Source organism: Cicer arietinum, chromosome 3 (assembly GCF_000331145.2).
Source record: "Cicer arietinum cultivar CDC Frontier isolate Library 1 chromosome 3, Cicar.CDCFrontier_v2.0, whole genome shotgun sequence".
Taxonomy (NCBI): Eukaryota; Viridiplantae; Streptophyta; class Magnoliopsida; order Fabales; family Fabaceae; genus Cicer; species Cicer arietinum.
This window is the reverse complement of record NC_021162.2, coordinates 69326407-69350144: the sequence shown is the minus strand read 5'-3', so window position 1 is coordinate 69350144 and position 23738 is coordinate 69326407. Positions and strand designations below refer to the sequence as shown.

Here is a 23738-nt window from a genome sequence, read left to right as displayed (position 1 = left end):
CTTCCGATCGAAAGGCTTTACCTTTAGCTCCATTACATCGAGCCAAGCATGCAACTTTTCCGAACGTAATGCCTTGTACTTTAATCTTGTCCAAAGGCTCACAGCAATCCAACATTGAATCATCAAACCATCTCCAAGGACCTGTTAACTAAGTCCTTTATTTTAATTACTTTTTCTTACACCCTTTTGGATATAGCTTCTTTAACCAATTTCAAAGTAAACTAAGTAATATCAGGACTCAGATTACACACTTTAAATGTGTGATACAGTAATTAATCTCGACCATATCATTTTAACACAATGGCATATATTGTTCGAAAATGATTAAGTGACAGTGTAAGTTTAGCCAACCGATCTCAAATCAATAGATACATGTTATTTTTTAATTCAAGGAATCCAAATCCGTAGTACTCCCTCTAGTCCTATAGTATATAAGAAGAAAATACAAAAATCATCAAGACCAAGGAGACCGATTTAATGTGTTAACTTTGAATTTGTTTTACTAAAGCAACCTTGACATTAAAAGTTTTCACACCCACTATTATGAACATTAATTGCATTTCTATTCTTGTTAGTGATCCAAATATAGAAACAAAACATTGAAAGTGCATTGAAACTTGTGTATTCAACTTTTTAAAAGTTTAAATTTTGTTTCTTCCAGTGTAAAATTTCTATTCATTATTTCTTAATAAATGCCCTTAGAACACTTGTTAGTAAAAGAGTATAAAAGGCATTTAAGCAACAAATACATTGCAAAACTTGTAACTATTGGTATCAACAATGAATAAACTATTGAGATAACTTACTTTGCAATCTAAAGTAAATTAATCACATTAGAATAGTCAAATCTATTTCATACTTGAAAAAAATAAATAAATAAAAAGAAAGAAAGAAAATACCTTTCCATTTTCTACCAGGGTCAATAGCAAGGGCGTTGAGGACAACAGAAAGAGTAGCTAAGCCACAAAATGCAGGATCTGATTGAGTCTGATAGTATGAAATTAACTTGAAGAAACCAACCATTGATCCATGTCCAAGAGCTTCGGTAAAGATTTTCTGCAAAATAAAAGAGAATCAAACACTACAATGATGAAGAATTGCAAAAAAAAAAAAAAAAGGATTTTAAGGATGAAAGAAAAGAGAGTTGACCTTGCCTTCGGGCGAAGCGAACTCGATTGAGGGAGGAGGGAGTGTTCTCCGGTATAGACCTGCGCTTGCCATGCATGCACTCAAACTGAACTGATTCTGACACTGCGTCTAACTCTAACTCTTTTTGATTCGTGTTGTTAATTTTAACCCTCGCTTTTCGGCGAGATATTTCAGGTTCCACTTTATTTTCATTTTTTAAATTTGAAGGTTATCACAGTTGTTTATAGATTATTTTAATATAATGTCGATTTTAAAATAAAACGGCATTAACTTAATAATCACCTCCCAATTATTGTCATTAAAAACATACCTCCCTACTATGTTAGCAACCATGATCATGAGAATTCTAATATATATTAAAAAAATGGCTGATGTAATTAATGTGTATATTTTATATATAATTATTATTAATTTGTCTATTGTATATAAATGTAAGTTTTTCTTTAATATATTTTAGAATATGATCAATTAATCAATATAATTTTAAAATATAATTTTAAAGCGTCCGTCAAAATTCCGTATTAACTAAAACGTTGCACTGCTTATTAGCTATAGCATTGCACATGAGATGCTCTTAAAAATAAAGATACCATATGAAAGAATATATAAAAGAGTAGATTCAATTAAAAGGTTGCACGCAATTAGTTGATGATGTTAAATTATAGACAATTGTTTGGGAGAATTTTAGTTTAAATCTTAGTTGGAAAATATTTTTTATTTAAACTTAATTTATTTTTTAATAGAATTTCAGATTATCAAAAAAATTTACCTTTAAAAATCATAGGATTAAAAAAAAATACAATACAAATATTACTCCATCCAAGAATATAAATAAAAATAAATTAAAAAAATAGATGTATTTAATTTAAATTTTGAACTAAATACTTAACTTTGTTTAATAATTTTTATTTATATTTTAAGACGGATAGAGTACACACTTACCATACAAGCCCATAAACCTTTGAGAAGAGGCATTAAAAGAAACTAATTTGTTTACTAAAAATAATACTAATTTGTGAGCACATAATGCATATTAGTCAGCTCAATGTAATTAAACCACTTATTTTGAAACTTACTAGAAACAAGCTGAAAATTTTTAAAGCAAAATTCACCCAAAAAGCCAACACAATTCAAGTAATTCAGCATGAAGTGCAAAGGAAAAATCAACATGATTATTTAAATTAATTTTGAACAAAGACGCAAAAGTGTTTAATATATACATTATTAGTATGTATTACACTGATATAACGAAAACGTCCAATATTGCTAATATGCCCATCTTATAATTGTATTTATAAATAACTACAAGATATTGAATTTTGATTAGATATTATATTAGTGTAAAACTAGTTACTTAGATATTGGATAAAATATATGATTTAGTGAAACAATATAATTTAGCTTAGTCTTAAATAAATTATTTAAAATAATTCAATTAATGTCCAAATTAGAAATAGATTTCTTGATGTAACTGTGTCATGCAGTTACAGACATCACTTGTTTGATCAAAATCAAAATAAATAGTAAAGATTATATTCTTTAAGTTGTCTATCCTCAAATTAATGGTCTTACTGTATAATCCTTTTAATAGAAAGAATTTGTGTCCCTCAAAATTCTGCAAGTATATATTTGAGAAATATATTTTTTACATTTGCACCACGCAATAACCTAAAGTGTAGTGAGATAGTTTATCATGTTGTCATCATGAAAACATCACTTCTATTGTTGAGTCAAACATAAATTAAGAATATATTTTCCATGTTGGATCTTCTCTATTTTTCAAAAGAAATAGAAGGTTTAGTTGGTGTCCTTTTCTCTCAAACAAAGGTTGATTCCTCTCACCGTTTCAAGCTTTCATTGACATAATACTATCTTCTAAATATTGTCATGAATCATCTAACATATTTGCACTAAATGGGTAATCCCAATTTAACGTGTAATGAAACAAATCAAATTGAGCGAGTTTCAAATTATGTAACATAGACTAATAGTCAAAACCCTTGCGTACATGCTCAACCTCGATATGGGTAATTAAGCGTGTGTTTAGAAACTTGTGTTTCCGTGGAGGCAATTTGAGTTGAAGCAAAAGCTACAACTTGGACGGTTTACTAGCAGCACAGAGAGATCTTGTAGACATGAATCCAAACATGATATAAGAGATGAGAGATGCTAAGAGATAGGAGCACCAAGATCCTCGTCTACCTTACCCTCTTGACATCTCTTCAGAATATGTAGCTGACGTCTTAAGTGCAGAACCTGAAATGCAAATTTCTACAATAAGTTGAAGAATAAAGATGGAGTAGAGTTACTGAAATAGCACTACGAGAAATAAGATTACTACCGTTCATGGTTAAAAAGGCTTTTTTTTTTGTTGAGCAGTTTGTAATAATGTACTAAAGCTCGTACATCAAATTTGAGGCACGAAATTCAGGTGTAGAATTTGCATTTGTCATGACACAAACATTTCCAGAATTAAATACCTCTGTATTATCTAAACTATAGCATGCAGACATACATGTCATGTCCGCTTTTATCATAAAAGTAATAGAAATTATAAAATTTTATATGATTTAATTCGTACGGAAGGATAAAAGTCTAAACAAAAGCGAAGAGTAAAATTGGAAGAAAAAAAGTTACACCGAAATTTAATTTCCTTTTTTATATAAAGGTATAGATATTTAAAAAAAAAATGATTATTCAATTGAATAAAGAACGATAAAATTGTAAATGAAATAGGTGAAGTGAAGGGTAAAAGAGCGCTTCTTTGAGAAATGGAGAGTATCCCTGTAGGGTGAGTACCCCTTGTCAAAATGAAGAATCTTGGATTTTCTACATCACTGCATATTGCATATATATATATATATAACATAAAAGCTTTGAAGCATTGCTGAGCATCAAGATTAAATACTGAGAATAATTATTACCGCTTACATGTATTAAAAGATTGTAGTACCAAGGGAAACTCAAAGTGGAAAAGGAGACGGAAGATTTATTTTATTTTTTAATGAAAGATAATTACCTCTTCTTGAAGCAAAGTAGGAAGATTTTCAGTTGAAACCAGATCATGTATTTCCCTCAAAAGCTGCTGATCTGTGATGCCAGCCCATGTTGTAGATGGTAAGGACAGTATAAGCACTGTCAGCACATCCGTGCTAGCTGGGTGCATCCTAATGTTCTTTTTGCTAGAGCATGTGCAACATAATTTCCCGGATGATGAAGGAATCAACACATCAACACCTTGCTCGGTGTTACCATTTACCACAGTCCCGCTGACCATTGTTATTGATTTGTCATCTTCAGCTTTCCAGCATTTCATACATGTTTCTGGACAGCAATACGCTGACAATGAGCTAAGTTTTCCACCTAAAATTTCTGCTCCTTGGCAACAAACACTTGCAGCAATGACAGGTAAGGCATCTCCTTCACCTGAAGTTAGTGTCTGTCTGCCACATGAACTTGACAGAAAAGAGGCCACGTGTTTGAAAAGCCTTGTCTCCTGCACCTGTCCCAATACCTCTTCCTGCATAACCAAAAAATTAAACACATTATGAGACTAAGAGTATATTTGGATTGATTTATTTGAGCTTATCTATGTGACATGAGCATTTGTAAGATTGTTTGCAAGAGGTTATGGGAAAAGCTTATAAAATGTTCATAAGAGCTTAGGGATGAAATAAAGCATATTAAACCTTGACAGCGAGCCTTGTTTTCTCCTCTTCACTTATTGAACCGCCATCCTCTTGCCTCCTGATCTCTGCAACCCATTTGATGAATTCTTCAAAATTAGATGGCAGTGATGTGAATATAACTGAAAGAACCTTATGAATGTCTTTCACATCCTCTGATTTTAATAGAAAAGGAACATCATCGATTAGGAATTTTGCAATACTATTCCAACTCTCGTGCTTGCAGCTCTGCATGATCAGAAAATTTATATGATATATCCAACCCACACCTACATAAACTATAAAAGATGCAAGCATACTGCAAACAGACACACAAGTTTTACATTCTCATAATTCCAAATTGTAAGGGGACTACAAGAAAAAAATAATCATTCACACGCTGTCCAAACCACAAAGTGCAAATTGTCTTTCCATACGAACTTGCCAAAATAGGCATGCCCAGACAAACTTCACTCAACTTCTTTTAAAATCCTTTTTACTTTCTCCATTTCAACTGACAGTGCAATGATGTCACAAATAAAAGTATCTGAATGGATGTATGCAAATGAAACATTGTAATCATAGGAGTATGATGACATACAAGGTGTCTTATGACTACAATCTCCCTGTATATTTTCAAGAAACAAACTAACAAATCCATCTCTATTACAAAAATAAAAAACTGTATCCTCTGTTCAGAAGTAGAAATTGCAGTTCACTTCACATGAAAGGTAATTGCTTGCAAGAAGATCAAACAAACTATACATAAACCAGCATGCTCCAAAGTTAACAGTTTATTGAATCACAAAAAAGAGATTATTATATTGCTAAATGCACAATAACATCTAAAGGATCCATGTGCCTACACATGTGCACACATAAAGATGAAAGAAATTATCCATCAATATTAACACCCACGCCGATGTTATTTACTGTATGCTGAAGTGTCAAATTCAGACTCAATACATAAAGGATGGAAAAATACCAGAGTATAAAGCATGCCAGGTTCCCTATGCGGCCTTGATATAAGCATGAACCTGGATAGGTAATTAGCGGAATTACAAATATAACTGGAAGAAGAAAAAAGATGACCAGAAATTGTTTAAACCATGTAACAAATAGAGAAATCATGAAGTTTTCTCAATGCTTAAATTTCCCAGGTCAATTAACAGATATCTTATTTCTTTTGTAAAAATAAATCACTTCGTTCATTAGCACCAACCTTTGGGCAAATAGGATTTGCAATCATTGATCTCAACCTTCCCTAACATTCTAGCAGTTTTGTCACACACAAAGAGAAATTGTAACAGTATGATTAATTAACTAGACTACAAGGTCAATGGAATATCGTATAAAATTTATACAAGAAAGCTTACCCCCTGGATTGTCCGGTGGATTCATCAATATAATTCATGCCTTCCCAAAGAAGTGTAAGTGGAACCCAGTGGGGAGGATACTTAAAACGCGCAACATCCAAAATTAGTGCCATGTCCTTTCCAACATGATAGCCTCCAATAGGAGAAAAGTGACCAGTTCCTGGCTGTCATGAATAATCAAGTAAACATTGTCGACAGTTCTTCGATAATCAAATATATGCACCAATGTAGTTTACCAAATTAAATTTCTAGGAAGAAGCATATTCAAAAATGAAGTTTTGTATGAAATAATTAGCATACAAGGTGTTAAAAAATGAATGATCAAACCTAGAAAGCATTTGTATTTCTTTTTTAAGTCAAAGTTCGATAGCAAAATCACATACTTGTTTAAGAGCAGCTCTGTGGTATGATGAGATTACATGACAATCATCAGAAGTTGAGCACTTGATGACGTATTTACGAAAATCATCAACACTGCTCTGGCTTGCATGAAAGGCGTCAACTTTGGCCCCAGCACAATGAGCCAAGCACACCAATTTCCCAAATGAGATGCCTCTAGCCTTGACCATTTCTAAGGGTTCGCAACAGTCCAACATGGATTCATCAAACCATCTCCAAGGTCCTGTAGATAAATTACACAAAAGGCCAATACATTTCACAACAGAAGTGGATTCCATCTTTAATTATAAATATGCAATCCATAAGATCTTTAAAGCTTGCAATATAAAAAGGCACTTTTGCTGCAGACCAGATACTAAACTATAGGATAATGTGGCAGCCAAATTTGAATAAGGGAAATAAACTGTTAGAAAAGCAAAGCCGCTCTAAGAAAGCAAATAATAAATAATGATCACAGAGTTTGGCCAATTATGCATATGTCACCGACAACAGAACAACAGTTGTAGTTTTCTATTATGCAATGTACTTAGGGTTACAGGGCGACTATTGTAGCAAATCTGCTATGATTAAGCCTATGTCACTTATGAATGAATATGAACCATACTCAACATAAACAAAATATAAATGAAGTTGTAACCATATATTTGGATTTAAGATAAATAAATGCATAAGTAAATAGTAATAATGAAAATGGTAAGCAAGCAAATAAGCAAATGCATACCTTTCCATTTCCTGCCAGGATCAATGGCAAGAGCATTGAGGACCATGGAGAGACTGGCGAGGCCACAGAAGGCGGGCTCGGATTGCGTTTGAAAATAAGAGACCAACCTATAAAAGCCTTCCATGGTTCCGTTTTGAATGGCTTCAAGGAAAAGTTGCTGGTGACATTAAATCAAACACATGAAAAATGAAAAATGAGATAAAGTGCTGAAACTGTGTTATGAGGAGAAAATGTAATAATTGGAGCAAAGTAACTAGTAATAATTGATGCAACAATATATTTAAAGACGGTATGAGAGAGAGTAGGAAAGTGACCTTGCCATTGGAGGAAGCAAAATCAACGGAAGGGGGAGAAGGAAGAAGGCGTCGATACACCCCTGCCATCGCCATTCTATTCAATCTATCTATGATCTTACAATCTCACTAAAACTAAAACCTATATCTTAAACGTTTTACTAGTAACTGAAGAAACAAAGCTTCTTCAACTCCACGCTTCGATTCGATTCGATTTCGAATTTCGAATTTCGAATTGGAACAAACAAACATAAACCCGCGTCGCGTCTTCTAATTTAATTAATCACTTCAACATACACTCTTGCATCCAATTTTGCTAATATATCTTCAACCTCTCTTTTCATTAGGCCTTTTTTTTTTCTCTGACTATATATAAGTTTTACGGTTACGGATATGGATTAAAAAAATGGAAATTATTTTATAAATATGTGTTTAAATTATAGTGGAATCACCTAGATTGAAACTCAAGAGACCGATAATGAATGGATACAATTATACTCAATTAGTCAAATCAGGGATTGATCTCATAGTCAGTCCAAATGATCGATATTGTGGAAATGTCGTGGTGGACTCATTGAGATGTTAAATATTCTAATCAGTAGTTATGATATATAGATTCCAGGATTAAATATTTAACTCGTCCATGTACCAGTATCTCTGTAAAAAAATTCTTTTAATTCAATATAAGTTAAATTTAGTTTTAAATCACTATTGTTAAATCACTATTTGTCAAGTTAGACATCGTAGATAAATAAATTAAATAATTAAAAAATGAAATTAAATAATTAAATTGATTAAAAAATAATAAAAGAAAATTCAAGTTATTATGTTTTAGTTCTGTATCTAAAATTAAAATAAGTTTGGAGATTATAGTTTTTTTTTCTCTCTATCGTCACATAAAAATTATTCACATTATATTCCAATGGGAAAACACCGTTTAGTATTTTCATCGATGTTGGAGATGAATATACATATTCTTTTTCTACTCTATATTCAGGTAATTAAAAATGAATTGAAGTTGTTGCAGACAAAGATGAGGTAATTAAAAATGAGTTGAATTTGTTGCAGACAAAGATGATGTCGTGGTTGAACTAGAAAAAAAAACAAATGAATATTGAAGATGTTAATGGATGATGGTGATTTGAGGATGATGATGTGATATTAGTGATATTTGAATGGTGATGCAATGCTAGAGAAAATGGAAGATAACTCTAATCTCAAACTTATTTTTGATTTTAGATGAAAGAACTAGAATATAACACCTTTAACTTTTTTTTAATGAATTTAATTACTTATTTTTTTAATTATTTAATTTATTCATATGTCACATCACCCATCCATTTGTCACATAAACTTTTTTTAATAGCTACAGCATATATATGATTTTAAAACTAAATTGTTTAAATTAAAAAAAAAAAAAAACTTACTCAAATATTTAAAATAAAAACTAATGAAACTTAATTTTTGTTTTTATTGGAAGTAGGGATGGGAATATGATAGGCCGTCCGTTAGACCTACTTATGGTCTGGCCTGACCTGACTTATTTAATAAAAACCTATTTAATTAAATAGGTCAGGCTCAGGCTTATAGAAAAGCCTATTAGACCTGACAGACCGGCCTATATATATTTTATTATTTATTAATATTATTTTTTATTATTATATTAATAATATTATTTCCTATTTTAAATTTTATTAATTAGGCGATCATTTCAGTGAACATTCCATATTCAGTAGCAATTCCATATTCGGTAGCGTTCAATTAGTCGATCACTCAGTAGTCGTTCCATATTTGTTTAAAAGATAATAATGAGTGTGTTTTTTTTCAGGAAAAAAAATTATTATTTGACACAAAAAATTATTTTTTAGAGTTTTAAGGACGTTTGTTTCATATTTTTTAAAAATTATTTTAAATAGGCTTCCAGGTCAAGACAACCGAAAAAAAAGCATATGATAGACCGTAGGCCAGACCTGGCTTAGGCCTAAAAAATAAATCCTAAGTCAGGCTCAAGCCTTTCAAAGTCTGGCCTGACCTGAGCTATTCCCACCCCTACTTGGGGGTGTTGAAGGGAGAATAGTTACCAGAATAAAAATATTTATTTTTGGAATGTAAAATATTGGTCGACTAATTTTTCATTTTTCCATGATACAATGGAAGATGTTTATATCTTGTTGAGAGACGATAATCAAAATGATCTTGTGTCTCCTGATTTAAGTGAAACAAATGTTTTTTGTTTGGAGATTTTTGAACAATCACATCCCAACAAATGATAACTTAGTTTAGTGTGGAATTGCTAATTTGAATTCTTCTCTATGCAATAGATTTTGTGGGGTTGAAGAATCACTCACACATTTGTTTTTCAATTGTTCTTTCGACCATTGGTGATTTTTAGTTTTGTGTTGGTTGGACATTAGTATTGTGCTATTTAATTCTACAGTACAACATGGTCAACAACTTTGTTGTTTGCATAGAGGTGGTAAAGCATTACACAGGAAAAGATTTGCAGTTATTTAATTAACTTGCATTTAATCCATTTGAATAACTTGTAATAGTGTGTTTTCGGAATAAAAGCAAGAGTACACATTTTTCATCATAGGTTAAATCAATGATGAACTATTCTACTTGAGTACTTACGAATTATTGTTAAAATGATGTCACTGGAATTGATTATATGTATTTCAGTTTTCAGTTGTTTTAGGTGAAGAATACTCATTGAATACTTTATTAATTTTGAAGATATAATCTTATAATGGTTGCTTTTTCGAGTTGTGTCTTGTGGTTCTAATTTTGTCGTTAATATATTTTGGCTTTTTTGAAAAAAACTAAATATTATCAACAAAAAAATGTAGAGATCAATAAGAGATTAAATGGTATCTAACAGAAATGTTTGAAGTAGGCACTGACCTTGCCATCGTCGGAAAGAAAATCAACTGCAGGAGGTGAAGGAAGAGGGCGTTTGTAAAATCCATCCATTTTTTCTTTCAAGCTGGGCTTATTGTCAGAATCGCTTATTGAACAATATTGGTAAAAACAACAAATGCATAGTAGTGATTAATTTCTCAATCACGTCCTTGCCATAGAGTAATTATTTTATTTTTATTGTAAAAATAAAACTTCATTGTCTATTTATAAATCAAATATATATAAAACGTTTCTCAGCTGCACTGAAATGAACAAAGCCATGAAAATTGTAAGGTACATAATGACCATTAAAGCGTAATAATTGGTGATTTAGCCATGAAAATGGAAACCTTATGTAAATTACAGCCATGTCCACGTAGTTTATGGCTAATTGATAGTCATAACTCTAACTGCTAGCTCTTTTAAGCTAGTAGCAAGTAGATATTCAAAAGTGAGAGTAATGAGCACTTAATTTGGTGTCTAAAAATTGGTATATAACCGTTTCAACCTAGTACATTTTCAATGTTTTGAAATGTCAAACTAATCTATAGAATTACAAAATGTTATTCAAGGGGGTCTATCAAATAATACTGACAGAAACCTCGTAATATTAAGTTAGTAATACTTATGATATTTGAAACTAAGACTTTATTTGATCAAATTAGCTGATAAATTATAGTTTATAACCTATAGTTTATTGTTTATAGCTGACAGTTGTTAAGTGTTTGGTAACATTAACCGTTAAATTAACTTTAAAATGTTAAATGAGATAAAATAATATTTTTAATTTAAATTAAATAAATTTTATTAATTAATGTTTAAAATATTTTAAAAGTAGTAATTTAAAGTTTATCAATCTTATATATATTTTTATTTTAAATTAAAATAAATATTTTTTTTTTATTTTAAATCATTATATCATTATATATTAAAAAATTAAAATTAAATTATTTATAAATAAATTATAAAAGTTTAAAAATGAATTTTAGTTAATCAATAAGGATAAAATTAGAAGAAAAAGTTGTAAGCTCATAGATACTTAAATTAGTTTATCAAAAAATGTTATAAATTATAAACTTATAAATAATTGTTATTAAACTGAACTCAGTCATAAGAACAAATCATGATTAACATTTTGTAATTTTATGATCGATTTAAAATATTGATATTGAGTTAATAGTGTTCTTCTGTCACAAACAAAGTTTTTTTATATAGAAAACTACCGTAATTAAGTCTTTTAGTATCCCAATAGCTTTAAAGAGTATTCAACAAATTTTGATTATTTTGATCGACTATTAAGTATTTAGGTCTCAAAAACTATTTGCTACTCTTCAATAATGTGTCATATGTAAATTAAATCATAATTTTTCTCCACAAGCTAAATATTACTTAATTAATTAAGTCATATTCATTGAATTGTGGCAAATAAAATTGATTTGGCCATATGAACCGAAATGATTTTTTTTTAATACTAAAATGAGTATCTATTAATTTATAATTTCTTTTGTTTTTCAAGGATGATTATCGGTGCTTTTAGTTAAAAAAATTATTTATTATTTTATATATAACAAATATAAATAACCTGTATTTATTTGGACTTAAAAAGAAACAGGTGATCCTCTTTCCCCAAATTTCTCACTCTTTTGTCATATTTTAAAAATCTACTAGTGAAAACTGGAATTAATTAAGTTATTAAAAACTTCAATTCAATAATATATTTTTACACATTTTAAATAAATATTGAAGTAGTTTTCTACCATGCACCCCCACTTAAACCTACTACCCCTAATTCATATGAAAATATAATTTTATCTTTTTAACTTGATAAATTTTCAGAATAGTCGAAAGTTTCGAAATAACAATTTTCAGAATTTTCAAACAATTCAAAACTCTCGAAATAGAAAATTCTAAAATTTTTGAGATTTTGGAACAATTCAAAACTTTCGAAATATGAAACTTTCGAAGCTTTCCAGATCTGGAAACTTTCTAGATTTTGAAACTTTCCAAATTTGATAACTTTCCAAATTTTCTAAATGTAATCTTTATTTTGAAAACTTGAAGCTTCCGAAAAGTTTCAAAAATTTTAAAATTTTTATTTTGAAATTTTTAGAAATTGTCATTTCGAAACTTTTAATACTTTCGAATATTTTAAAATTTTAGCAAGTTAAATGGACAAAGTTGTATTTTCATATGAATTGAGGATGACAGATTTAAGTGGGGGGTGCGTGGTAGAAAACTCACATTGAATATAGGCCATCTAAATTTTTTGGTCTGATTAGAACCATGGGCCATAACATTGTTCAAAGGCCGAATTATAAAAAGCCCAAACTAGGGAAATACTATGTTTTTGTGTTAGTGGTGGCCACACAAAAAGTACCAGAAATAACGGTACCTGTTTCTGGGAAAACGCAAACAGACACGGTAATGCTCACGTCCTAAATTAAACATGCACAACTTTTCTTATTTTCTGTAAAACGATTTTAACATTGATGATTTCTTGGTTTCACAATGCAAGAATGTATATATTTTTAGTGTTCATGTTAAATCTTCAAATTGCAATTACAACTTTGTTATTTATCTGGATTTCTCTTGAATAAACATTTAGGTGGTGATTTTTTTAAGCCCATTAGTTAATTAAATTATTTTTGGCATATAACTGCATAGTGCATAATTATTAGGACCCTTTTATTTGTATCAATTGATTGTAGAAATTATATTCAAATTGGAATTTAGAGAAGAATAAAGAATGGAAGGATCTATATTCAGTCCTGCATTGGAGGCGTTGGAGCATGTAAGGTCTGAAGATGGAAAGATTCTCACAAAACCTTTCTTGGATGTATGCAAATTTGTATTACCAGTTTTAGGTATAGTTAATGTTTTATGGATCATCTTTTCCATGAAATTCTCTATTATCACTGGCAAATGTATAAAAAAACTTTCATTCCTTTCAAGTTTGTCTAGGTAACACAAGTAACCTTTACAGACCACAATATGAAGTATGAATCAATTATATACTATTTGGAAAATTTAATTCCTATATTGAAAAATAGATAAAGCCCGCAAATAGTTTATATAGAGCAACATCCCTCATTTTATAAGTTGAATTTATTTATCAAAATCTATTGAGCCGATCAGTCACTACATTACATGCATTAAACCTAATAGTAAATTCATATATCAATCAACTTTCAAGTTGTTTTATCTTTACTCATATCACAACTCACAATATGTTCTGTTTTGATCTCTTTCTCTGTCAAAATAAATTTTGTATTATTAAGAGTTCTATCAAAGTTTAAATTTTAGATTTTTAAGAGAATTATATATCATAATTCTGAATCTTGATTTTATTCTGGTTTCAGACAAGTTTGGAGGAGCATTTTCATTTGTAAAAACTGATATCGGTGGTAACATAACCGTAAGCTCACAATTAAGTTAATGTTTCTTACTATGGAGTCGACACATCATGTACAAAATAACAACTAATTTAAATTTTATAATTAAATTAAGATTAAAGAGGTCCTTGTATATCTTATGTTTGATCCTTGTAGAGGTTGGAGGGCATATATGAGTCTGACCCTTCTGAATACAATTTCTTACACACTATAGTGCTAAAAGAGGTTGAAGCTAAAACAGAAAAGTCTCCACCAAGCTGCACAAATGCCCTACTATGGTTGTCAAGGTATGAAATTAAATGAAAATGTTTGAACTTAATTTAATGCTAATTGTATTACTATTTTGTTGCCGAGTTTTAACCTCTTGTTGCTATCTATCTCATATGTAACTTGTTAGGAGCATGGATTTCACAGTACAACTATTCAGCAACTTACATGAACACGAGGATTGGAGCATGAAACATGCTTGTAGTGATTCATACAACAAAACATTGAAAAAGTGGCATAGTTGGCTAGCCAGTTCTAGTTTCAATGTAAGTTATTTCCTTATATTTTTGTGTTAAACATTTGATTTCCAAGGAAAGTGGATTTATTAATCCAGACTTGGTTAGAAGGAAAGTAAAATCTAGTTAAAGATTTTTTCAATCAAAGAATAACAAAATTTGCTTTGAGAAAATGAATTGTTTTTTTAGTTTTTATTTAGAGGATGGAGACAAAACTCACCCTACTAACAAGGATTAATAATTAACCCACTAACATTTTATTAATTGACAGTGACACTTTTGATTGAATGCATTCTAGTATCTGACATTTATTAACGTCCGACCCTAATACATTGATTACATTCAATTAAATTTATTTTTTCAAAATTTTGACAACATCAATATTGTGTCTAATATTTAGGTAGGGTTCATGATTTATAGTTGCTAAGTCTCATGCTACATAGTTTTTCTCATTTTTTTAGTCATCTTATATATGTTTGTAATCTTTTACATGGTTTTGAAATGTTGGAAAGTATACATTGCAAGATGTTCTCATAAGATGTAAGTTTAATCTAAAACCATTCAATTGAATTCCAGGTTGCATTGAACCTTGTTCCAGATAGAAAAAAATTCATGGAGGCTATTGGTACAGGGGACCAAATAAGTTCTGATATGGAAAAATTTGTTACCAATTTCTCTTCCGTACTTGCAGAGAATCATAAATTATTGGTACAATTTTTTACCATACTATAAATCACCCTAAGTTGAAGTTTACCACAGAAAAATTGTTTAGCACAATTGTGAAACATTTGTTAAAAGATCTCAATTAATGATTTCATTTTGTTTTTACTGCAGGCTAGTGTTGGAATGGATAGTATGAAATTTTGATGTGCATAGTGAATATTTGAAGTGGAGCATTTTTTCTTTTCTTTTATTACAATTGTTTATCTTATTATTTATATGTCCTGATATTTTAAGAGTATTGTTATTGGTTCAATACTCCACATATAAAAAGAGGTTATAGTTTGCTATGTATACTTTTAATTGATTGTATGTATTTGAAAAATGTGTATGTAACGCTATATATTCTAAATTTTTATTCTTGTAAAGAATGTGAAGATAAATAAAACAAAACTTAAGTATGAAACCAATGCAAATTGGGATGACAAAATTAGTCAAAAAATCAAAGGTGCACTCGAAATACTACCTCTGTTTTTTAATTTTTAAATATAGAATTCTCGTGAGATTTTTTTGTTGTCTTATCTCATTTTATAAATTTTTATTTTTATTTTTTAATTGTATAAATTATTATTTTACTAATTTAGTCCTAATTATGTTCTATCATTTTCTGTAATTTATAACAAATACTACAATAAAAACATAACATCGTTTTCTCGTAAACTAATAAAACGATTTAAATTATCAATAAATTTAATATTATAGTCAACTTTCTTAATTATCATAATGATTTAATAAAAGAATCTTATACATAAAAGACAAGAGTAATATTTGATTTGCGGTCCAAAAATACTTCTAACTCGTCTACCAGCGCAAACTAAACCGGTAAGAAGAGAAGTTTTACATACAATCAATTAAGTTCTGCTATTAATTTGACAATCTAAATTTTATAGAAAGAGGAGTTTACTAAAAATCTCATTGGAGATTATTAAGTAATCTCTTAATCGTTGGTAGGCGAGAAAGAAGTAATCTCCATCGGTACAAAATTACATACAATCAATTAAGTTGGACCTTTATCACATATGCCTGAAACAAGTTACATGTTTTGTTATGAAATTCAGAAGGTTAAAATAAAATACTGATAGCAATTCTTTTTGCATTGTGCCTATTATATATATATATAACATGGGTTATAATTGTGCACATTGTTTGATTCACCAGAATTTTTAAAAAGGTCTTATACAATTGGATTGGGTTTACTTCATATTTTAATTACCTTAAAATACATTATTAAAAGTACTCGGATGTTTGATGTCATCAATGAAGTGGAAGGATGCTTTTAAAATTAAATAAACTTTGTCAAGAAAGTAATGTTAACATGTTAACGAGACAAGAGTGGAAAAACTATATCTTAAATGGACTTTTTAGGTCAATATTGATTTTCTTTTTTATATGCATGAAATAATAATAAAAAAAATCTCTTACAACTGAATTGAGTATGGTTGTACATAGGTTGGACAAACTCAACTAATCCGGCCAATCCAACTTGGAATTGAGTACTGTAATAAAACCTCTCTCAATCCATTTTATGCATTTTATCCAAGTAACCGTATTCCAAAAAATTATCTGGCTATTTTTAGAATATTTCAATTTAGGTATTTTGATAGTTGCAAGCATTTTATGCATTTTCAAGAACTATGCAATTTTAATTATATTGATGCTTGCAATAAAATTATTTTAAAGAATCTTATATATTTATACATATTAGTTGTTAATTTTTTTTTTTATTAAAATAGATTACGCTATATTTAAAAAAAAAAGAATATAATGGTCTATTATTAATATTAAGATGTTGTATTTAAATGAATGAATTTGAAGAAAAAAATCTTAAAATTTTTACATGTATTATATGTTTGTGTCAATAAGATTCAAACATATATACCCCGTGTGATGCTTGGAGTTAACACACTAGTAACATATCAAGTCACTTCTAAATTTATCACCTTTGTTTTTTGTTTTTTTTTCTCTCAATAATTCTCATTGTCACACCTGAAATTTCGACCAGTTCTTGGTTTCGGTTAAAAGGAGAAAATCAACAATTAAAGCATTGCCATTGAATAACAAAATTAAAAATAGGTGTAATTTTACACTGAATTGATTTGCTACATTCGTCCCTTTTCTCATCATAGTCACTTTTCAGAAAATATTTGTGAAAACACTGCCTTAAGTTTTTCAACAAATCTTTTATTTCTTTGTGGAAAAAAACACAAATCTTCCATTTCTTAAAATCACATAAAAATCACAAAACCATGTTTGCATATTCACCACATGTGAAAGAAAAACAATATAAATATACATCATATCCTCATTAATCATTCTCTTTAGAATATTTGTTCAATTCAACAATGGATGAATTCTTGATCAATTATAACCTTTTAAGAAGAACTTCAATAGGTCAGATTATGTATAATCCCTTCATCCACATAGAAATTTATTTTCTATGATTAATGTCGAAACTCCTTTTTTCTATTTTGGGTCTTTAATTAATTAATTATAGAATTCCTATATTGCAGGTGTTGTTAGAGACTAATAACTTATTCTATTACTTGATAAAGAGAATTTTCAACACATAATATTTTGTCTTAATATGTCTGGTGACAATAAGATGAAGGGTCTCCTTAAAGGCCTAAGATTCATTTCTCAAATATTTGGTATGTTAATAAAACTTTTCCTCTTGTTATAACAAGTTATTTTACATTCTCATATATTTATAACACTAGTCCATTTTGTAGATAATAATGAAAAACAACCAGAAATTCAGATTGGTAATCCAACAGATGTAAAGCATGTGGCACATATTGGATGGGATGGTCCTACTGAAAATTCTCCCAGCTGGGTAACTCTATTCTCTCAAAACTTTTCAACTGTTAATTAATATATTCAAGTTGTTAAAGATTAATTACTACTTAATTATTTTTCAAAAAAATTTAATGTAGTGTAAAACTATAGATAATTGTGTTTTATTATTCTATAAATATATATATTGTGTATTTGTTTTTGTAAATTTTGTCACATTCAAAAATAGGCTTAGGAACATTATTTGATTTGTTTCAGATGAACGAGTATAAATCTGTACCTGGACTTTCGTCATCAGCACCTCTAAATATGAATGGAGAGATGCATCGTAAAGGATCTGATGATTCAGGTACGTGTTATGTTTTCATTCTTTAAATTTATTATTCATAATATCTCTTTTTCTAATTTAAAAATCACACCAAATATTGTCAATTTAATTTTTCATAACCAAAGTCTTATATTTGAATTTTGTGAATAAAAAAATAGTACCATATATATCCACCTCGCCTGATTCACCTTATTAAAAACTTACGTGACTTTTAGATACCTAGACTAAAAAATTAAAACACACTACTTAAAAAGTTGTGATTCATGATTTCTTTACTTTTCAACTATATATTTTTCTTTTGTTAAAAATGTTGCCAATTCTTATGTAGATTCAATGAGAAGAGGAACAAGGTCTATGAATCATGAAGGTGAAGAAGACACACATGAGTTGCCCTTGCCAAAATCATCTAAGCAACATTCAAATTCAACAACAAACATAAGAGAATCACATGCAAAGGAAAAATCAGACAAACCAAGGCAACAAAAAAGGTCATCCAAACATTCAACATCAAATGAATCAATTAATGAATCCAAACACACAACAGAACAAATCACACCAATGGACATAGATTCTCTCCAACTCCAAGGAAATAACAATGATTTGCCACCTAGGATCCATCCAGAAAAACCTAAAAGGACTCATTCCAAAAAGATGAAAGATGCTCAAGGTGGTAGTGGATCATCCAAATCTAGATCAAAAGCCCAACATAGGGACCATAATTCCAATGAAGGATCACATTCTAGGTCAAGTTCTAAATCTAAGGAGCTCAATTCCAATGAAAGACATCAATCTAGATTTAGTTCTAAATCTAGGGACCATAATTCTAGTGAAGGACACACTTCTAGATCTAGGAACAAGCATAGGCAAAGTCAAGAAGATGGACAACTTGAGAGAGGATCCAATGAAGATATATTGAGAAATGACCAAAATTAGATAAATTTTGTAAGGCTAATTGGAGTGTTGCATAACCAAAAAAAATTGTAATATATCTTAGTGCTCTACTTAGACAAGTTATTAATTTTTGTATAGATAGCTAAATTATTAATGTACAGATATATTTATACAGTAGTAGTAAATATTACAAATGTACTAGACTACTATTGTCTTGAGAATCAATAAAGTATTTTCAATTTTAGACCTTTTTACTCTGCTTTTTGAATTTTGCAAGTGCAACTTCTGCGTAGGATCCAGATTATTTTTCATGCCAACAAACCTATTTGGAAAAATATGAGAATAAATTGAGAAGGCTAAGGAAAAATTGATGTTTATGCCTTGGTGAATCACTATCTTCAGAACAAGATTTATGGTATGAAATGTGAACAAATTTACATTTCCTCTTAAACAGTTGCAAAATCACTATTAGTGTCACCTTAATAAATAATAATTTGTTTTTTTTTTCTTTTTATTTTTTTAAATAAAAATAAGCAGAATAAAAAATTAATTTATAACTATAATTGTTGATGATGAATTTTAGTACATTCAGTTAAAATACATAGCATCTCTAACCACTAAGCCACCAATGTCATTGGCGAAATACTTTACTATATCACAATAAAATTTAATTTATATATGTCACTGGTGTAAAAAAAAGTATCCTTACATCACTTGATGTGTTGTCACATTATTTAATAAATAGGACAAGTCTTGTGTTTTTAATTTTGAAACAAACTATATATTTCCAACTTATTTCATAACGTGACAATATATCATTGAATACAATTATAAAACTTTTTTACACTCATAATATCTATGAATTAAATTTGATTATATGTGTCTCTATTATCACCCAATTAACAAGAGTTGTTTTATTAGGGGTTCCAAAAATTGTTATATAGCCTTAAAGAGTCTCATATAATCTCCAAACTTTATTATAAATTACAAGTCTAATTAGTTTATCGAAAATAAGCTAATGTTATAACTCATACCCTCATAAGGGAAACACTATTCAATAATATTAATTAAAACGGAAGTTAAGAATATAATACATTAAAAGTAAATCTAATATTATGATCTTTGTTAGTTTTTCCTTTTTTCAATTGTTACATAAAAAATGAATCAAAAATATTATGATTTTGTATTTTATAAATTGACAAATACATTACTGAAATTGTAAAATGTTAATCAAAATAGTCTATCTATAAATTTTCGTTGTCAGATATTTTGATATGACAGTGTGATTTAATACGTGATTTATTCGTGTGATTTTACATCAATGTCATTCTCGAAGATAAATTTGTCGATGAAACTTTGTTATCTTAAATATAATTTTGTGAGGAATTATAATTGTGTATAGAGAAAAATTAATACAAGTTATGATAACATTGATATGAGATCAATTTCGAAGGTTAAATATTTAATTAACATATTATATCATAATTTTTAAAATTAAAAAATTTAAATATAAATTGTTTTAATTATTATTTTACATTTTTAAAAGCGTTATATTGTTAATTTGTGAAATTTAAAAATTAATTTTTTAAGGACTAATCTATCTATTCATTAAATTGTTAACGAATTGCACCGAGCTTTGACTTAAAAAAAATCAATATTAATTGATATAAGATATACGAGCATAGTAATATTAATATAATGTTTTGACAAGTCTAATATTAATATAATTATGAAATGAAATATTTTATAAAAATATTCCAACAGTGTGGAAACCTCGGAAGTGAAATCGCTGTATAGAGATAAAATCTGAATAATTTGTTTAAAGAAGCTGAGCCCCTTCCACTCGCATCAAGTCGAATTGATCCCCTTTGATTTGCAACAACGAAGTTTATATGAATGTCTTTTAAATAATTAAAAATAAAAAAGAGAAAAAGGGAAAGTTGTAGGAAAGTAACAAAGTATATATAATATATAAAGAATGAATTATGAAAATTAATTTGCATTTTTCATTCTTGACAATTGACGCATAACCATGAACATCTTCACCAAGAAACCCACCGCCAAAGGTTCTTCTCTTCGCTCTTTAAATTTGCGTTATGCTTCCAATTCTGTTTTTCTTTGATTTTCAATTTATTTTTTATTTTTTTATTTTCCCGCAGAGGCTCTTCGGGAGAGTAAACGAGAAATGACAACCGCCACTAGAGGTAACCCCAATCAACCTTCAAAATCATAAATCATAATCAAATTCAATCATCTTCTAATTTTGTGACTTTTATTAATTAATATATATTATCATATGCTTCTCCAGGTATAGAGAGGGAAATTGGATCGTTACAATTGGAAGTATGTGATGTTAATTAATACTTAATTCATTATTATCATCCTTTTAATCAATTTAATTTAACAGTTGGTGTTATTAAATATATGTGTTTGTGATAATATGTATTGTTTGTGTTTGTTAGGAAAAGAAACTAGTTGCTGAGATAAAGAGAACTGCTAAGACAGGGAACGAGGTATGATAATATCTGTATTTGCTAATAGTCTTAGGTTTTGATTTTCTTCTGATATTCAGCAGAATTTAGTTGATCTACTATGTACAGACTACATGGTTTGAAATTAGATGTTTATGTTTTATTCTTAGGCAGCCACTAAAATTCTAGCTCGCCAGTTGATAAGGCTTAGGCAACAGATTGCTAATCTTCAGGGTAGTCGAGCTCAGATGAGAGGCATAGCAACTCACACGCAGGTCGATTGTTGAACGCTTTGTTTGTTTTTTTTTAAATGTGTACTTGTGGTGTGTTTGAGATGGTACTTGTTTTATGATCCTTGTCTTAGCTATGGTTACTTGTCATTTTATGCAGGCAATGCATGCCCATTCTTCTGTTGCTGATGGTATGAAAGGTGCTTCTAAGGCAATGGCAGCTATGAATAAGGTAGCGCATTTGATCTTACATTCTAAATTATATTTCATGTCCATTTTCACAATATAAATGTCTGGAGAGGGTAAATGTATGCAGCCTTACCTCAACAAGTGGAGAGGTTGTTTCCAAGATTTGACCTGTAGCCTCTAGGTCGCAAGGCAACAACTTTATTGTTGTGCCAAGGCTCACTTGAGATGAATTGAGGCATTGTTATTCAATGCATAGCATTTTATTTTTATTTATGGAATTGTGTGCAAGTTTGTGTGAGTTTGATGGAATGGAACAGTGTACAAACTACAAAGATATTTAAGGGTTGCTGTGGAGTTTGTGAAGTTGTTCATTTGCTAAATATTGTGGAAGATATTGCTTCCCTCCTTCTCCCCTCCTATCACATGAACACACACACACACACCCAAAGGGACTTTATAAAAAAAATGGACTGTGTGGAAATACCCAACTTCAAGGAAAAATTAAGGCGAAAAACAATGTCTTGGGAAACTGGCCTTGATACTAGCAGTTCTTCTAACTTAGTTAAACAAAATATTGATTTTGAAGTCCATACATAATTTCTGCACCTTTTTTTTAGTCTTTGTATCTTTTGCTAAATCAGAGGATTCATTGCAGCAAATGGCACCAGCAAAGCAAGCAAAAATTATGCAGGAATTCCAGAAACAATCGGCACAGATGGATATGACTGTAAGATGATGCTTTGGTTTTACGAATTTTACATATTGGAGAAAAACAAGAAATCATTGTTTTCATTCCAACAGCTTTGGACTTCAATGGTATATAATTTTCTGTGCAGACTGAAATGATGTCGGATGTCATAGATGATGCCTTGGACGATGATGAAGCTGAAGAGGAGACAGAAGAGCTTACAAATCAGGTACACTTTCAATTACCTTTTGTTGCAATATATTTTAGAAAAACTTAAGGCTGCTATGTTTACAGGACTTTTTGACATCATTACTTTTTCAAATAATTAAAAGGATTTGCAGTTTAGTATAAGGATAACATGTATATCTAGTGTCACAATCCTCGAGGATTAGAAGTGATTGGAATCACAGGTCCTACTATGTATCCTAACTTCAGCAATAACACACTTGGGAAGTCAAGAATCAACAACAACTACCACCAAAGCTTATCCCACTTTGTGAAGTTATTTGTACAGTTACATGGGATATGCCATTGGGACTAATCAGTGAAAAGCTTAGAATTCCCTAAAACACCCAAAATTTAAATATAAAAATATATTATTTTTACCATTGTGTTTCCTTCTGAAAACCTGAAACTACTTTTAAAATTCAGAATGTCATGATCTCTTATGGCTTAGTTTACAAGGTTTTGAAAAATGGTTTCTGATTCACAAAGAGTAATATGGGCAGAGATTCAAGGCCTTTTTGTTTGAGAATGACGTAAGCTTTTGAAATTACAGAAAGAAGCTTATAATAATTTCACTTACTCTTTTCTTGGCAGGTGCTTGATGAAATCGGTGTGGATGTTGCCTCACAGGTAGGAAATAAGCTGTTTTTAATCTCTTCACTTGGATCATCTGGAAGTGCTTTTGGTCAAGCTAATTTTTATTGTAATTGAACTCTTTGGCAGTTATCAGCAGCTCCCAAAGGGAGAGTCGCATCGAAGAATACAGAAAATGTCAGCAGGTATCTATCTTCTGTGTAACTCTTT

At 29.6% G+C, this 23738-nt stretch overlaps 5 protein-coding genes across 7 annotated transcripts in view; 3 read left to right on the top strand and 2 right to left on the bottom strand.

Moving 5' to 3' along the window:
• Window positions 1-1340, bottom strand: part of LOC101495095 (glutathione gamma-glutamylcysteinyltransferase 3-like) — a 7778-nt gene extending 6438 nt beyond the window's left edge. Inside the window, exons 1-3 of the mRNA XM_073366614.1 lie at window positions 1150-1340; window positions 900-1056; window positions 2-141 (exon numbers count right to left, since the gene is read on the bottom strand). Of these exons, the coding sequence (XP_073222715.1) occupies window positions 2-141; window positions 900-1056; window positions 1150-1221 (369 nt within the window). The 5' untranslated portion in view covers window positions 1222-1340. The remainder of the gene's footprint in view (window position 1; window positions 142-899; window positions 1057-1149) is intronic.
• A 1539-nt stretch (window positions 1341-2879) lies between these two features.
• On the bottom strand, window positions 2880-8169 carry LOC101494765 (glutathione gamma-glutamylcysteinyltransferase 1). 2 transcript variants are annotated; one of them, XM_073366748.1, is made up of 8 exons: window positions 7630-8169; window positions 7311-7467; window positions 6574-6812; window positions 6191-6354; window positions 5800-5851; window positions 4839-5063; window positions 4169-4669; window positions 2880-3405 (listed from the first exon to the last, which is right to left on the bottom strand). In XM_073366748.1, exons 1-8 carry the CDS (start codon window positions 7630-7632, stop codon window positions 3319-3321), a joined length of 1428 nt encoding a protein of 475 aa, XP_073222849.1. In that variant the 5' UTR covers window positions 7633-8169; the 3' UTR covers window positions 2880-3318. The 2 variants fall into 2 exon arrangements, with proteins under 2 accessions (XP_073222849.1, XP_004493799.1); XM_004493742.4 differs by having other exon boundaries at window positions 7625-8168.
• Window positions 8170-13028: 4859 nt separating this feature from the next.
• LOC101494257 (glycolipid transfer protein 1-like) lies at window positions 13029-15403 on the top strand. Its single transcript, XM_004493740.3, has 6 exons — window positions 13029-13368; window positions 13864-13919; window positions 14053-14183; window positions 14294-14429; window positions 14976-15107; window positions 15234-15403. Exons 1-6 carry the CDS (start codon window positions 13251-13253, stop codon window positions 15264-15266), a joined length of 606 nt encoding a protein of 201 aa, XP_004493797.1. The 5' UTR covers window positions 13029-13250; the 3' UTR covers window positions 15267-15403.
• A 2250-nt stretch (window positions 15404-17653) lies between these two features.
• LOC101493933 (uncharacterized) lies at window positions 17654-19379 on the top strand. The gene is made up of 4 exons (XM_004493739.4): window positions 17654-17767; window positions 17849-17952; window positions 18171-18261; window positions 18569-19379. The coding sequence occupies exons 1-4, from the start codon at window positions 17704-17706 to the stop codon at window positions 19171-19173; spliced, it is 864 nt and encodes a 287-aa protein (XP_004493796.1). The 5' UTR covers window positions 17654-17703; the 3' UTR covers window positions 19174-19379.
• A 1544-nt stretch (window positions 19380-20923) lies between these two features.
• LOC101493614 (vacuolar protein sorting-associated protein 2 homolog 3-like) overlaps window positions 20924-23738 on the top strand; it is a 3992-nt gene continuing 1177 nt past the window's right edge. Inside the window, exons 1-10 of one of the 2 annotated variants that reach the window (XM_073365660.1) lie at window positions 20924-21197; window positions 21291-21335; window positions 21440-21474; window positions 21594-21644; window positions 21773-21877; window positions 21993-22064; window positions 22677-22748; window positions 22858-22938; window positions 23529-23564; window positions 23658-23738. In XM_073365660.1, the coding sequence (XP_073221761.1) occupies window positions 21164-21197; window positions 21291-21335; window positions 21440-21474; window positions 21594-21644; window positions 21773-21877; window positions 21993-22064; window positions 22677-22748; window positions 22858-22938; window positions 23529-23564; window positions 23658-23732 (606 nt within the window). In that variant the 5' untranslated portion in view covers window positions 20924-21163 and the 3' untranslated portion in view covers window positions 23733-23738. The remainder of the gene's footprint in view (window positions 21198-21290; window positions 21336-21439; window positions 21475-21593; window positions 21645-21772; window positions 21878-21992; window positions 22065-22676; window positions 22749-22857; window positions 22939-23528; window positions 23565-23657) is intronic. The other variant, XM_004493738.4, reaches the window with a different exon arrangement.

Coding starts and splice junctions, on each gene's coding strand:
- LOC101494765 (XM_004493742.4), bottom strand. CDS start 7,699: ATGGCGATGGCAGGGGTGTATCGACGCCTTCTTCCTTCTCCCCCTTCC. Junction 7,468..7,624: donor TTGCTTCCTCCAATGGCAAG/GTCACTTTCCTA, acceptor TAATGTCACCAG/CAACTTTTCCTTGAAGCCAT. Junction 6,813..7,310: donor TCCTGGCAGGAAATGGAAAG/GTATGCATTTGC, acceptor ATTTATCTACAG/GACCTTGGAGATGGTTTGAT.
- LOC101494257 (XM_004493740.3), top strand. CDS start 13,251: ATGGAAGGATCTATATTCAGTCCTGCATTGGAGGCGTTGGAGCATGTA. Junction 13,369..13,863: donor ATTTGTATTACCAGTTTTAG/GTATAGTTAATG, acceptor TTCTGGTTTCAG/ACAAGTTTGGAGGAGCATTT. Junction 14,430..14,975: donor TAGCCAGTTCTAGTTTCAAT/GTAAGTTATTTC, acceptor ATTGAATTCCAG/GTTGCATTGAACCTTGTTCC.
- LOC101493933 (XM_004493739.4), top strand. CDS start 17,704: ATGTCTGGTGACAATAAGATGAAGGGTCTCCTTAAAGGCCTAAGATTC. Junction 17,768..17,848: donor ATTCATTTCTCAAATATTTG/GTATGTTAATAA, acceptor TCCATTTTGTAG/ATAATAATGAAAAACAACCA. Junction 18,262..18,568: donor TAAAGGATCTGATGATTCAG/GTACGTGTTATG, acceptor ATTCTTATGTAG/ATTCAATGAGAAGAGGAACA.